This window comes from Falco rusticolus, chromosome 3 (genome assembly GCF_015220075.1).
Source record: "Falco rusticolus isolate bFalRus1 chromosome 3, bFalRus1.pri, whole genome shotgun sequence".
Taxonomy (NCBI): Eukaryota; Metazoa; Chordata; class Aves; order Falconiformes; family Falconidae; genus Falco; species Falco rusticolus.
Window position 1 is genome coordinate 110,208,881 of NC_051189.1, and position 15,009 is coordinate 110,223,889.

A 15,009-nucleotide genomic window follows, 5' to 3' on the forward strand; every position below is an offset into this window, starting at 1 on the left:
ATCTTTTATAAGTTTACCTGCTTCTGCAATGATGGCCTCTGAGCCAAAGAAAAAAAAATATTGTTAAAATATTTTCTGGAATTCCACTTTGAACTAAAATTCTTGAACCATTGTGGGCAGATGAATGTAAAACACTACTACAAATATACCCAAAGCAAAACTAGATTATTACGGTAGATCAGTTCCAATGTTAGCCCTAAAAACGTAAACTATTACACTGAAGCTGCAAGGAGAGCCAGAACGTAACCCTTAGAATCATAACCAGAAGCAGCAGAATGGCCAAGCTGTTAGCTCAGGACATAAGATGAATGGTGGTCATTAGTTCACAGCCAAGCACTGTTCATTAAGGGTAAAGAATAAAAGGTAAGTGATACAATATTCACAAAGTTTTCTGGACTATAAGCTTTGTGACTGTTAATGAAATATTTGGAACTATGACACTGTCACTAGAGCCATTAAGAAAAGTCAGTCAATGCAGAAAAGAGGGTGAGTAAAAAAAAAAATATTAAAAAATTCACTCAAATACTTGAACAATTAGAGTCACTCAACTGTAATCACCCTAACGGCAAGGTATACAATAAGAACATTAAGAGAGACTGCGTTCAAACTCTCAGCCAAAATACTGAAAAGATTGTACCATTCCAGTACTACAGTCCCTTCTACTTCAAAATTCATTACAAATTAATTACATATAGCTTATATTGTGTAAGTATTTTCAGTGGTTTTGTCTGAAGTCCTCAGAATAAATTAGCTATTTCAGTAGAGAGCGATTGCTTCTCTTCTAAAAACTTGGGCCAAGATTTTCACATAAAACTAACAACACTGCATGTCCAAAGTCAGGCTCCATCCCTTGCAAAATGGGAGTGAAATCGACTTTCCCAGCTGGCAAGTCCACCCTGTTTTGCGCAAGCAAAAGATGAATTTGTTTAAACTGACTGCTTGCATCATCTCTTTTCTGTTGTTATCCATCCCAAAGATTTTACAACCCTGCAACAATAGATGGTTTACTTTCGTATCAAGGCCATCACGGTCATTTCTTCTAGAGATCCGACTGGTTTTAACTCTCTCAGATATAACTGTGCTACATAAAGTCTAAGATAAATATGTTAGTCAGCCCTTTACCAAGGGATGGCTCCTGTGGGAAGCTGCTAGAAGCCTCCCCCACGTCCAACAGAGCCAACACCAGCTGGCTCCAAGACAGACCCACCACTGGCCAAGGCTGAGCCCATCAGTGACAGTGGCAGCAGCTCAGGGGTAACATATCTAAGAAGGGGGTAAAAAAACTGCACAACGGCAACTGCAGCTGGAGGGAGAAGTGAGAATATGTGAGAGAAACAACCCTGCAGACACCCAGGTCGGTGCAGCAGCAGGCAGGAGGTGCTCCAGGCGCCCGTGGAGAAACAGGCTGTCCCCTTTAGCCCATGGAGGTCCACGATGGAGCAGATACCCACCCACAGCCTGTGGAGGACCCCATGTCTTACTAAAGAGAAGAGGATGTGAAATAGTCCCCATTTCATCGCCGAGAAGAGTTTAGTATCATTAAATTTCTTTTTTTGGCTAGAAACAAGAGGGAGAAGGGACTGCAATACTTGCACATAGCTCTCATCTACAAAGTAAACCAGTCAGCTCCTTGCTTTGGATATGAACTCACCTATATGAGTCTCCATCTCTGTTGTAGTCACACAATAGATAGTCTTTTCCTACCACCTTATCTCGCGCAATCTTCAATGGCTGATCAACAGAGGAGAGGAGATCTTCACAGAGGCTTGGGACCTGATGGTTTGGAGAAAAACAACAGGAAGGGAAGAGAGGGTAAGACATTAAAGTTAAAAGAGACTGGCATCCCTAAGAACAGATTTTGTTATTAATAACCCACGTCTGTCCCAAAGCCAGAAACCATTTTTTTAAAACAAAAAAAAAGCAATCTGCACTTCAGTTACAACACAATGCTACACTCCCACCACTAATAATTTCAGGTTTAATTACCTAACCACTAGTGTGGTCCAGTACACTTCAATATATACATTTCTCGATGTTAGCTTCTTGCCAAAGACAGCCAGTAAACTGATTGTCGCGGACTGATGAATAAAGGTAAATATTTATAATGGAGTAGAAACAAGGGAGCTGCTAAAAGAATACGCCATCCATATGCTAGAGTGTATTTTTCACAAGCTCCCACTCTGGGTAGAGTTTAGAACAGTTTCCAGGCAGCTGGCCAAACATTACCATGTTGGCTAATAAAAGCACACGTGTGTCTGTGCGCGTGCACATATAAAATGAAATACATCTACACAGGTAGCTTTTCAGGGACTCATAACCCCCGCTGTACCCCTGCACTTCATGGGGAGAAAGACTACAAGATCTGCTTTTAACGCGGCAGAGAGGCTTCGATGTACCGCAAAGAGATGAGGTGACATTTTGCAGCCTGAAACTAGCGTGAATGCAAGCACAAGCAAATCAAGCAAGTTCCATCCTGTGGCCTCTTACTCCGGAGCTGATGGCAGCCCCGTTATCGATAGCAGTATCCCTATACTGCAGGCTTCGGCCAGGCCAGCAGCTCCCTCCAGGAACTCCATCTCCCCTGGACATACTCTAGGGCATGTGCAGCCACGCTTCCCAATCCTTCTGAGGGACTATCAATAAATCATTCCTGGAGTTATTACTGAACAATTAGTGTACTGTGTGTTTCCCTTGGGAAAAGCATTCCAGATTTTGTTGCAAGGAAGTAAAACACCCTTTCCCAATGGAAAGTTGGGAACGCAACAGGATATGGGACAATTGGTGAGCTCTTGAATATACGGTGACAACATGCTAATACAGAAGATAAAAGAAATAACCAGTGTGGAATTTCTTCCACATTTCATTCTACATTGTAGAGAAGAAAACCTGATTGAGAACGTGAAGACAAAAGGTAATCGAGGGTAAAATTAATCATGAAGTGATGAATTCACAACTCATGAGCAACAAAAAGGGAAGGGAGGAAGGAATAAAGAAAATTTGGAAGTGTGCTTTCTTCTCTTCAAGTCACTGATTCAGTGAACTGGTGAATATAATTCCAAAGGAAAGAAGCCTAGAGGAGAAAAACCAACTTAGGGGTGCAGCTCCCAAAAGCATAAGCAAAAAATGCAAAGCAATTAAAATAGCAAACTATTTTAATGCACTAGATGTGACATGAGAGATCAAACTGCCTGAAACAAAAACATTTCTGAGTACAAAGCAATAACATACAGAGGATGTTAGTCAAAGTAAGGAGGGAGAAATATAAAACAATGTGACTGCAAAAGACAAAAAAAACCCCAAAAAACAGAAAGACCAAAGGATGAAACATGTGCCTAGCAAGAGATACACCACCTAACCCACACAATCATCCTGTAAACACACAAAAAATAAGAGGAAAATCAAGAAATGGTTAGTAAAGTTACCAACAGTGCTGTAAAAGCTGAAATATAAATCTGTTTTTTACTTTGGCCTATATACACTGTAACGTGGTAACGAGTGATAACTGAAGAGCCCAGATGAAAGAGCAGGGCAGTTAAGTATTTATATAAAGCTAGACGCTTCTCATAGGAGTTCATCGTCTGATACTTGGGAGACCTGGCTGAAGCAACCTCAAAACCATTACACATCCACTGAGTAAATAAAAGCGGGCAGGAAGCAAGCAGCTTTTAGGAAAATCTTTACTTTTTCTGAAAACAGACAACCCTAATACTCCACGGAGCTGATACAAATCAGCAGTGTCGTGGCACAAGTTAAGTGCAATGATGTATCTGTGTTCATGAGCCCATCTGGTTCCACTTTGCCTCTTCCTTCGCTTCTCCATTAACTATTAATTTTAGGCTGACTCTTCAGGCAGAGAGCAACCTGAGATGACTGCTTCAATTTCAGATGCACACACAACAAGACCCAAAGCACCCCATCACGAAGAGCTGTGCTCCATGCTGTTCCTAAGAGTGACCAGCTGAATATATTCTTCCTCCTTGGCTGCAATTTGGCCAGCTGCCCATCAGCAGAGAGATAAGCGCCCAGGAACAGACTCCTCACTCTGACATGCGTTTAGCATGAGTAATAGTGATGGAAACACAATTTGGAGAAAAGTGGCGTTCTTCCCAGACTCTTGTTTCTATTTCTTTTCTTTGGGAAAAGCCCTATGCTACGCGTGCAGGAAGGGAGCACGAGAGGTCTCGCTATACAATTCTTCAAACTCAAATATACATACAAAGCACTTCCAAAAGAAACCCCGAACTCAAGACAGAGTGAATTCCCCTGCAAAAAAGCTCCTAACAACCATCAGAATTTACAACCCTTACAAAAAGCCACACAAATAACTTTTAAATTTAACTTTCCTTTAAAAATAGCACAAGCCTAGTATGGTGTTTCTGTACTGCTCAGTGAGAGAGCACAATCTTTTATTGACTAGAAGAAACTCTTAACACGTTGTTTTTAAGATGCAAGCTATTTAATTTCCACACAGTAATGGTGACCTAAGCTTATCTCTGGATGATTTGGTAACAGAGTTATTCATGAGCACGGTCACTTTTCCAAGTTCTAAGTGCTATGGCTAGTCTTACAGCCCTAACAGTGAATGCATTATGTCATATCCTTACTAGAATATAATGCTACACTATATTATAATACTCCATTGTAACAGTGTGCTGCACATCCATTGTCTCTTTGGTACGGACACTCGACAGGACTTCAGGCAATATATTCTCCTTCTTTCAGAATAAAAAAGTCACCCATCTACTTTGAAAATATTAGAAAGTCTCAACAGTGTTTATAAACAGAACAGATATCCCAGCTGATGGAACTACTCATGTAATTCTAATTATCGGAAAAGTGAGCCACAGTTACCTCACAAGAATAATTTCTCTATCATTTATTACATTTTGACAGCTGCTATATTTCCTTTCTAAGAATGAACTTACAAGACTTAAGCATATTGGTCTTCCTCTTCTACTCTAGGAAGCTGCCTACAAGGCAAATGCAGTGATTTGATTTGCAGCTTTAAACATTTCAGCTACACGTTCATGAGACTATTCGATTCCTTCTGAATTTAGGTGCTTTGCATTTTAGACCACGTACTGATGAGGTATTTGCCAGTGCCAGGCTAAGCTAGCTGCTGCCACATAAGCACTGGGCAATTATTTCACACTACACATACACCTTTCCTTAAATTCTTCTCCATGTCAAGTATTGAACCTTCCCAAAACATTTAAATTACTTTTGTGCAGATTCAGACTTTCGCAGAATTCAGTTTACCTTTAGCGAGAAAACATACAAACCTTCTGATGCCAGCAAAGACAACTCTGCTTAGAACCACCACCAATCCTCTGGGGTTTCAGTCAGAAACACTGGGTTTGCATTATTAACTTCTCCTATTCGCTTGTTCTGTGTTGACTGAAAAGCTAAGAAGCACTTGGGTGCTTGAGTGCAAGCCTCCAACAGTCACTATATAAGGAACTTTGACTTAAAATTTAGAAACGCAAGAATTAGCCCACTCCCCAGGCCTAATACTGAAATGCCAAAGCAGTGATTTTGTTCAATTCATCACGATGCTATAAATAAGTGCTCTGCAATGAAAACATTGCAGCAAGAGGATTTTTATTTTTTTTTTTATAAGCAAAGACTGGGCTCCCACCTTTATTTTGACAGAAATTTTTCCCACCCTAAGCAGCAGAAGGTCAGATGTAGAATACAATCTTAACCTCCTATCTTTAGCTAAAGGCCATCATTAATTTAATTTGGTCCACAGTGTACTCTGGACCCTAATGCACACATGTTTCCACAAATAAGCACTCAATCATCTATTATGGTGGTTGTATGTGTAGTCATGGAGTGAGACCACCCTCAATGTAAATTAGAAAAGAAAAAAAAAGAATCTCGGGGGGTCCAGACTCAGCTGTTCAGCCTGGAACTGAACAGCAGCAGCATTCAGAAGCTCATACCGTGCAACAGGGCACTGTGTTTGTGGGATTATTTTTTTTTTCCAGGGAGAGATACAATGAATGTGTAGTACAGGGGAAAGAAAAACTGAATGAAAAGTGAGTTAAGTATACTCTCCTGCATGTTGAACAAGGATTCTGTTGTCTCGTGTAACACTATTCTCCATCACAGCAAGCCAGGTATGTGGACAGTGTTTTAATTAAGTCAACCGCTCTGCTATCAAGACAAATAATCACTTGTGCCAAAGTTGAAACTGTACCTTTTTGGAGTAGCTAACCTAATAATCATACCTTCTTGACTCCCTTTTTGGTTAAAGGAACTTATTGCTAACTAAATTGTTTCTGAATTATTTTTTTTAAATATGATTAAAGAAGCATCCCAAAAAGTATAGACAAAAAAAGAACTCTACTTGAGCTCTTCACATCTTCCAGGCACTCCCCACCCTCACTTTGATCATGCTGGTTGAATTGCATCAAATTCTGCACCTTACACATTCAGAAGTTAGTATTTTGGCTTCCTAGCCACTCAACATGAGTACACTACGGTTGTGGTTGTATTCTACAGCCTTGACTGAAAAGAATCATGTTTACAATTGAAACAGCAAATCACTGGTGCAAGGTTCTGTCCTTGGGAATGGTCTTTTTCCATGTTTATTCAGAGGTCAGCATGTACTGATCTGCACAGAAACCTCACACGCTAGAAAACTATGTTCAAATGCAGCAAAATTAAAGATTAAACCTACCTTTTCCTTAAAGAACCAGAAGGAAGACTAAGTGAGCTTCAAAAGATTAGCACAGAAGGCATTCAGATTCACCTGTCTTTTGAATTTGCATCTATAATGTGCAGGTATCTGAACACACGTGTGACTAGAGGCGTTTTTAATTAAAAGCCACATCAAAACAGGCAAGTGAGTAAATTGCATGTGAACTCTTAAGACCTGATTTTCTTTTTTTTTTTTACGACAGCTTACATCATTACAGAAGTGGACAACACCACCGCTCGGATCACTTGGGGAAATAGCAAAGAAGAGCACATGCAAGTTACCAGGCTCTCTTGCAAAATAACCATTTTGGCACACAAAGCCCTTTCAGCTCAGATTCTTCCCCTCTGGGCCAGCATCTAATAAAATATTATTATAATTTTTCTGAGTCATTCCATAGCCTTAGAGTTTCCTGTTCCTGCAGAACACAGGCACAGCCTGACGGATGTTGTGGAAACTCAAGAAGGAAGCCTGGCTCCACTCATCTTGGGCCTAAAACCACTAGTAAAGTCACTCCCACAAATCCACACATTGCTAAATGTTAATTTGATCCGTCAGATGTCCAAGGGCCACACATTCTTCAAGCTTTGTTTATTAAATGACACTTAAATGGACTTTTGTGTTCAAGACCAAAGGTAATTGATATTGGAAACAGCTCAGCTTTATTCAAGTATTTGTACTGAATTCCAACACTGCAAGAAATGGCAAAAACAAAATTAAAACCAATCAGCTTTTCTGGAAAAAGGCAAACGAACAAGATTGCAGATCCAAGTTTGTCTCATTAGCGATGTCACAGCAGAAACATGACATTAATTACAGAATTTTTCAATTCAGCTCAAGGAACTGCATTTAAAAAGGTGACTACTGTTCATAAAACAGAGTCCTTGGCATTCTTCCTGCGATTTAGTGGATAAAACGGCTTCTGCTAGGTTTACCGTTCTGAGGCTTACTGAGAAACAAAAGCTAGCCATCTGGCAGGCACAACCAGAGTGCCCTAGACTTTGACTAGTGACCTGCAGGTGAAGGCTTCTGTATCTCATTACCAGTCACAAGTCCCATGAGCCATCACAGTGTATCAGTATCTTGGGAAGCCTTGACTATTTCTGTCAAGAGTCCAGCTGGTGTTGGAGATATCCAGCAACAATTAAGGGATATGCAGAGGCATACTCTCTCCAGCGATGTTTCTATATGCTCGCTTCCCCCTGCCCCCATCTTTAAAAGATGTTAGATAGGTTTCTAATTAGGATTCAAGCTCACCAACTGATACACACGCATACTCCTTCAGAAAGATAATTAAACAGACATTCTAAGGGTCTCTAACACCAGCAGCGCTGTGGCAAGAGCCTGGAAGAAAAAAAGGCAGAGTTTAGGCTTAAAAAGAAAGAGTAAGTGAATATGAAGCCAGAAGTGAAATTCACTTTTACAATCTCTTGCAAGTTAAGTGGGGTTGCTAGCTCTAAGCCAAGCATCACATTAACAATTTATATAAATTAATTGCTATCTCCAATTACCATCAAGATATCCAGACATAATCTTTTCTAGTTGGAAAAGCTCCTGCTTACAGCCACTCACCAAATGGAAAACTGGCTCTCAACAACCATAAATTTATTCAGAGTGCCAGAGCCCCTTTCTTTAGCCAATAATCCTTGCATTAGAAACTAAACTGGCAGCTGGTGGCTTAGAGCATATCACACAAGTCAGCAAGTCCAGGAAGAACAGCAGGTCAAAAACTCAGCTTTGAGACCACGAGGCTGTCAATGCACTTCTGCTTCCACTATTTTAAGTTTTCACTAGGTCTGATTTTTTTTATTATTTTTTAAGACATCTTCCACCCTCACTAGATGTTCAGCTGACCATCTGCATTCAATTACTTTATCTTTCTCCTCGATACTGCATACTGTTTAGGCTCTTGGACTCCAAACACAAAAAGCTGCAGTCACATTCTCATGTTCTTTATGGTCTGTGCAGACCAAGCAACGCAGTTTGCCTGGGGATAAATTCTCTAGCTTCATATATCTTCAGTTACTAAAGGCGTGCAAGCAGATTTGAGACTTGCCTGGAGGCACATTAGCTATGTGAAGCAAGGTCCTGAATATTGTTCAAATATTTCAAAAATCTTAAGTTCACACATTTTTAAATTCATCACTCTGGGACTTTCGAAAAAGTAACAACATTCTACTAAAAATATTTAAGCATTCTCCTGTGATGAGAAAGCAAATATGATCACCTCCCAGATCCTTAATTGCAAACAGCCTTGAAAAATAACCAGTAAAGTTACTGCCTGCTGTATCTATGAAGAATTGCAGCTTTAATTCTTCCATGGCAGCATAACTTCATTCTGTACTTCAAGAAAGTTTTCACTTCGGGGAATAAGTTGACTATTATTTGAGTATCAGTCTTACTGGGAAAAGGGAGGAAGAAGTTTGTGGCTGTGAGCAAACCCCACTCTGGCAAGCCTGCTTGTCCGTTTCATGAACCAGTTTTGTAAGGATGATTCTCCATCCCCACTTTATACCAGCCACCTGATTCTTCTGAGTCAGCTAGATTTTTTTTTTATCTAATTTATATTATATACACACAGGCAAACATCCAAATTAAACACCCAGCAGGAAACTTGTATTTGAAAAAGGAACCTGCTTAACTTTTACCGAGATTGAAAGCACATCAACTTCCACACTCGTCTCAAAGCCATCAAGGCAGTCCTGTCACGGATCCCATATTTGCTGCATGTAGCCTACAAGCACAATAAATCCAACTTCCATCTTCCACCTTTCCCAGAGAAACACCCCTCTAAGACATGTCAGTGAAGCTGTCTTGCAAAAAAAACACCCCAAAACCAAAAACCAAAAGATTCTGGAGGCCGTGACTCCAGCTGCCACTCGCCCACCCTGTGACACATGCTGTATCCTAAGAAGAGATCCTCCACAGCAGCGCTATCTGAAAGCTGATGTCTTCAGGGTCTCCCTTGGGAAGAACACAGCTACAAGTACACCAGGACTGACTTAATGTACAACTTAGCTTAAGAGAATGGAAGCAGCAGGACAATTCTGATAGAGCCCGCTTGTGAGTGACTTAATGGTTTGTATTGAAAGATCAGATCAACCAGCTTCCTTATTTCATGCCACTCAATGCGATTTCCATGAGCCAAAACAAGATCTTAGTCTTAACTGATACCAAGAGACACTTCCATCCAAAAAATACCTTAATGTTCCCCTTCAGGAAGTGCTGAGAACAGACAGGATTCATAACTGACTTCTATGAGAAGCACAGTGTATCAACAGCAGCAACTTCTGGATGATGCGAGGCAATAAGGAGGTGAGACAGTATCTATGCTAGACTGTTATCTGTATTAATGCTACAAATGCTATCGCTTGGGGCAGCCTCATAACCAATCCATCTAAGCAATCGCCTTTAGCGCTCTTCTTACGGGAGCTGCTTTACAGTCCAGACTTGGCCGACAGGTAGATTCTCCAACGCTTCAGTTACTGCAGTTTCCAGAGGAGCTACATGGAAATTTATTCTAATTTTAATGAATTGTCCTTAAAAAGGTACGTGCCTGCACTCAACTCTTTCTGTAGAGATTTAGAAGTCCTGTTGCATATTTTGACAGCCTCCGAGTAGTCTATTTACAAATAATGACTAACTGAATTCCAACCAGAGCACTCCATGCCAAGGCACATTACCAGCACCATGCACAGCTTCTTTCAGGCAGGACTTCTGGAGTCCTATGACTGACAAGGCCTCTAATGAACTCTAATTGAAGACCCGGCAGTCTGAAAAATGCAACAACAGATGTGGTAAAAGGGCAAACCACAAACTGTTTTGCTAATGAATGAAAAGTGTCTGGTCTGATGAGGGCCAGTGACCCAAAAATTCTCTTCTTCCACCCACTCCTTTACTTCATGTTCAAGTTTGGACCCTTTCCCTCATCCGCCCAACACTTGGGGGCACTAATGTACAGTTGAACATCCTCCATATCGTCACATTGGCACCAAGATGCTCTTTAATTAAAAAATAACAGCATAGCGTGGCTTTGATAGAGTAAGAGGGACCTCAGGGAAGAAACATAGCACTGTTATCCACCCCAGCAGGAATACGAGCCTAGGAAGTAGATGTCAGTTTCTCACTATATTAATCCTGAAAAGTTTTTACATACAAAAACATTCCTAAGTCATCTTCATCTCCTTTCAGTGGATCTTAAGCACACATCAAAACAGTAGCTACACTCATCCATCTGGAGATCAATCCCTACAAAATGACCGTGGCAAGATGAGCCGCAAGTGGACTTCAAGTAATAAACTGCACTTTACACACACACACACCAAAAAGTGACGCAGGCCTCTGCTTCACGTCTGCTCCAGCACAAGGAAACCAAGCTCAAAGGAAGCACAAGTCAAGGTGCCATCTTTTATAATTCTATCACCAATTTAATGAACCTGCTCATGCTCGTCATGCATTTGGAGTTTGACTTTTTACTTCAAGGAGGCTATTGTCTGGTAATGGTACAGGAAACAGAATAAAAACATCAGCTGTAAAGGTTTGGATGAAACTTGCCAAAAAGGTCAAAAAACTATTTGCTTGAGTCTGGCTTATGATGTTTTTGGAACTATTACAGGTGGCAGTGCATACACTGCTCTTGTCTAGCTAGAGCATAGACTTCAGTCTTGTGGAGGTCAGGCTGAGTGGCTGCAGAAGAAGCCTACAGATGTCTCAACAATAAAGAAATCATACTGGATTTAACCAATTATTTCATCTCTGCCCCAGAGAAGTGACTACAATGACTAGTGTGGGAATCGCACAGACCCTCCTTCTAACAAGCATTATTCAAGCTGGTCTGTTTCATGTTACACTTTCAATATGAAAAGAAGCCCAGCGAGCGTGTTGCTGATGGAAAGCATGTAGAGCACTAATGAGCACCATCCAAAACTAATTCCAACATTTAGAGGTAACCAGCAATTTTCTGAGTCATTAAAAAAAAACCTCATACCAATTATACAGTCAAGCTTACCATAGCTCCCCAAACAACTCATTGTTTTGAACAGTCCTTGGAGCTACTCAAACCCCGATATCCATCCAGTCCTCCAAATTTCATCAGAAAACCAACCACGTCACACCAGATCATATCAATGATTTAGTTACTGTGTCCTACCTCCAGCAACAGCCACAAAAATGATGTTTTAGGTTGCCAAGAGTTTTGGTGGCACAGATGTAGCCAATTACTAAATGGTTTCAAGAAAGAGAAATAATCCCTTCCTGCAGGGAATAATTTCTTTCCTGACCCACAGAGCTTTCTTACCTGTACCTTGGCTTATGTAACTAAAAGCAGTATTTAAAGAGGTTGATAAATTTAAGGCAGCCACAACTTCTTGACCATAGGACTCCTCCCAAGCTCACCAGCACCAGCTTCAGCACCACTTAGGAACAGACTCTTCAACTAAACTTTTACCTGGTAAGCAGCTGCTCTTCTGCACACAAAGATGACTAACGGCTCGGACACAATTTAATTAAGAGGCACTAGAATAGCTGCTATGTGTAGAACCACCAGATTTTTAGTGTCTCTCAGACAAGGTTGTCTGTATCACGCATAAAATTCAGATCTTCCCCAGAAAAAGAGATGCAGTTCTTACTATGGATAAGACCAAAGGCTGAATTCAAAGGTCTAACAGTCCTATTCCAACTTCAGTGTCCTCTGTCTGCAAAAATGCAGAAGCTTAGGTCAAAAATAAGCCATATATTTAGACTAACAATAGAAACAAGTTTTCCCAGGTACCCTTATAGGAGGTTCTGGATAGATCAAACCCATATTTCAGTAATACTTTAAGTTACTCCAGAGACAACTGGGCCCACACTGTTTTAAGGGAGAATTGACACTAGGTAGCCTACTATAGCCCAACGTGTATCACAGGATGTGCAACTAGATCCTATGCAACTAGTAATAAGCATACACATCCTTAAGTTAGTTTTCTTCACTAGCAATTTACAGAAAGAAAACAATTGTTTCAGGGGCAAGCAGAAAACAGGGATCAGGCACAAGACAGCGGGCCAGGCTGGGTTTTTTTGGATACTCGCTAGACCGCGGAATACCTGATACGGCATAAATTAGAAATAGATTTGGGTGTTCTCCAGAACCCCAGTGTTCTGACACATTCTGTCTCAGTAACATCTTTGAAGCATGTGACATAGCACATCCACTGCACCTACCGCACAAACCCTGCGTCAAACTACAAACAGGCAGGTAGTTCACCAGGAGACACACACGTAACAAGGGCATGCATCAGCCTTGTATCAACTATTCCAAATTACTTCTACTAAACAACAGCTCCCAAACCGGCGATGACTTCATCAAGAAAACTGCTAATGACCCTTCATCTGAAAGCGTGCCCATGCTTACACAGTACTACTTGTTGGCTTGCTCAAAATGAACACATAGATTCCCGGCATTGTTTGGGCAATTGCTGTATTCTTTACGCTTGCTAAAAGACAAGGAGAGAAACAAATCACCACACCTTCGAGATGCTTCAGAAAATGTTCTTACATACCAGATCTTCATCACACCCAGGACTCAGCCATTACTTGGTCAGAGCATCCAATACTCACCAAGTCAATGAGGTCACTGAGATTCTTCTCTATCTGCTGCGGAGGCAGACGCCTCATCAAATCCAAGGCACAATCCAGCTGCTGGTCACTCTGCAGAAACAAGAACATCCCTCCATTACAATGTGTACAGGTAATACACCACAGGCACACAAGAACTGCAGTGCTTGCAGGCTCCTGATACAAGAGATACAGTTCCTAATTCTAAGCGACAACACGTTTTTTATTAACACAAACAACAGATTTCAGTAAAGTTCAGTACCATTTGATTGCAGATTACTGACTTGGTATTGCAAAAAGCATTCTAAACTCTGGATTTAAAAGCACAGCTTTAACTAGCGTCATGCCACCAATTTAACACCATGCTGTTGATGGAAGAGTCCAGTCCTTACCTCACCAAAACAGTTTCCAACATTCATGTAAATGTGTAATGCATTGTTTTTCCATGCTATCTCAATAATAATCTGGGTTAGGGAACTGAAGTTCCTTCTCCCGAAGCAGTTTTAACACTTCCTCATTTGTATTACGCCATTCAGCTTGAGATAACTAGTATCCAAGACAAATTCTGTTCCAAAACAGAGCTGGCTCACCCTCCTTCAGCTTTATAAAAAAAAAAGCCACAGAATGAAACATGGACACAAAGTATGATCCATTATTTTATTCTTGCTACAAAACACACCAAAAGCTGCCTGCATCTGAGAAATCAGGGACTTCAGTTATTTTGAGAAATGGCAACAACATATTCCAAAGGACTTACTGCAGCTGGTCTCACATTCAGTTCTGACAAAAAAAACCCCACCCAATCTTAAACTTCTCCTCAGAGTCAGAAAATGTGCAAGAGACATTACCACAGACATCTGACAAGCTGAACCATGTTCTTGACATAACCTTTAGCTCTCCTCCTCACCAACAGATATAAACAGACCCTTTCCTGCAAGCCTAACAAGTACCCAAAATCTGCATGAGTTACTTTGATCAGCAGGTCACTAGGCACTGAAGCATAGCCGGTTTGTTTTCTCTCCTTCTTCCCCTCCCTTTTTTCTTTGCGATTTCTAGCCACCCATATACAAAGAGCTTAGCTTTAATTTCTCCCTCCTGTGTTCTGCCAAGATCTAAAAGTTTTATTTAAGAAAGGCTTCAAAACTGAAGTAGTTACATTATCACATTATTCAAGTATCAGCCCCCAGGTCAGAGAGAAACAGGAAATTTCCTGCAATTTAGCTATACCCTAGCAATGGGGAAAGGAGGGAGCTCCCTGTTCAGCAGACATCCATTACGAAAGCTTCTTAAGAGGCACTATCTATCCACTGTCTAAAGACAAATATTTTACAGCCAGCAACTCAGACAGCCTGGTCTGGGGAGATTATATATTTACTTCTCATCCAGGTCAAGTTATAGGACATGATCTTTGCAAAATCTTCCAGCTCTACAGCCAGTCAGGCATCAGGCTCCCATATCTGCAATAATTTCCTGAAGATCTGAGCCTTCAGCCTGCAAAGCAGGGTGCACAGACTCCACGAACAGAAGTTTACGCCAGTCACCTCTTGTCACCGGAGGAGGATGCCTTCAAGCAACGTACATAAACCCACCCCACATACACACACACCCCCCTACCCTTTAAATACTTGGATAATGTGACAAGCAAATCCTTAGCTGAAGTGAGTCTGGAGGGATGTTATTTACCCTGGAAGGCGACCACAAACCAACCACTG

The 15,009-nt window shown here is 41.0% G+C and overlaps 1 protein-coding gene across 3 annotated transcripts in view; it reads right to left on the minus strand.

Moving 5' to 3' along the window:
• The window catches only part of CAPZB (capping actin protein of muscle Z-line subunit beta), a 61,062-nt gene that overhangs the window by 30,899 nt on the left and 15,154 nt on the right, over positions 1-15,009 (minus strand). For all 3 annotated transcript variants that reach the window (XM_037379223.1, XM_037379222.1, XM_037379224.1), the window contains exons 2-3: positions 13,301-13,390; positions 1,652-1,773 (exon numbers count right to left, since the gene is read on the minus strand). In XM_037379223.1, the coding sequence (XP_037235120.1) occupies positions 1,652-1,773; positions 13,301-13,390 (212 nt within the window). The remainder of the gene's footprint in view (positions 1-1,651; positions 1,774-13,300; positions 13,391-15,009) is intronic.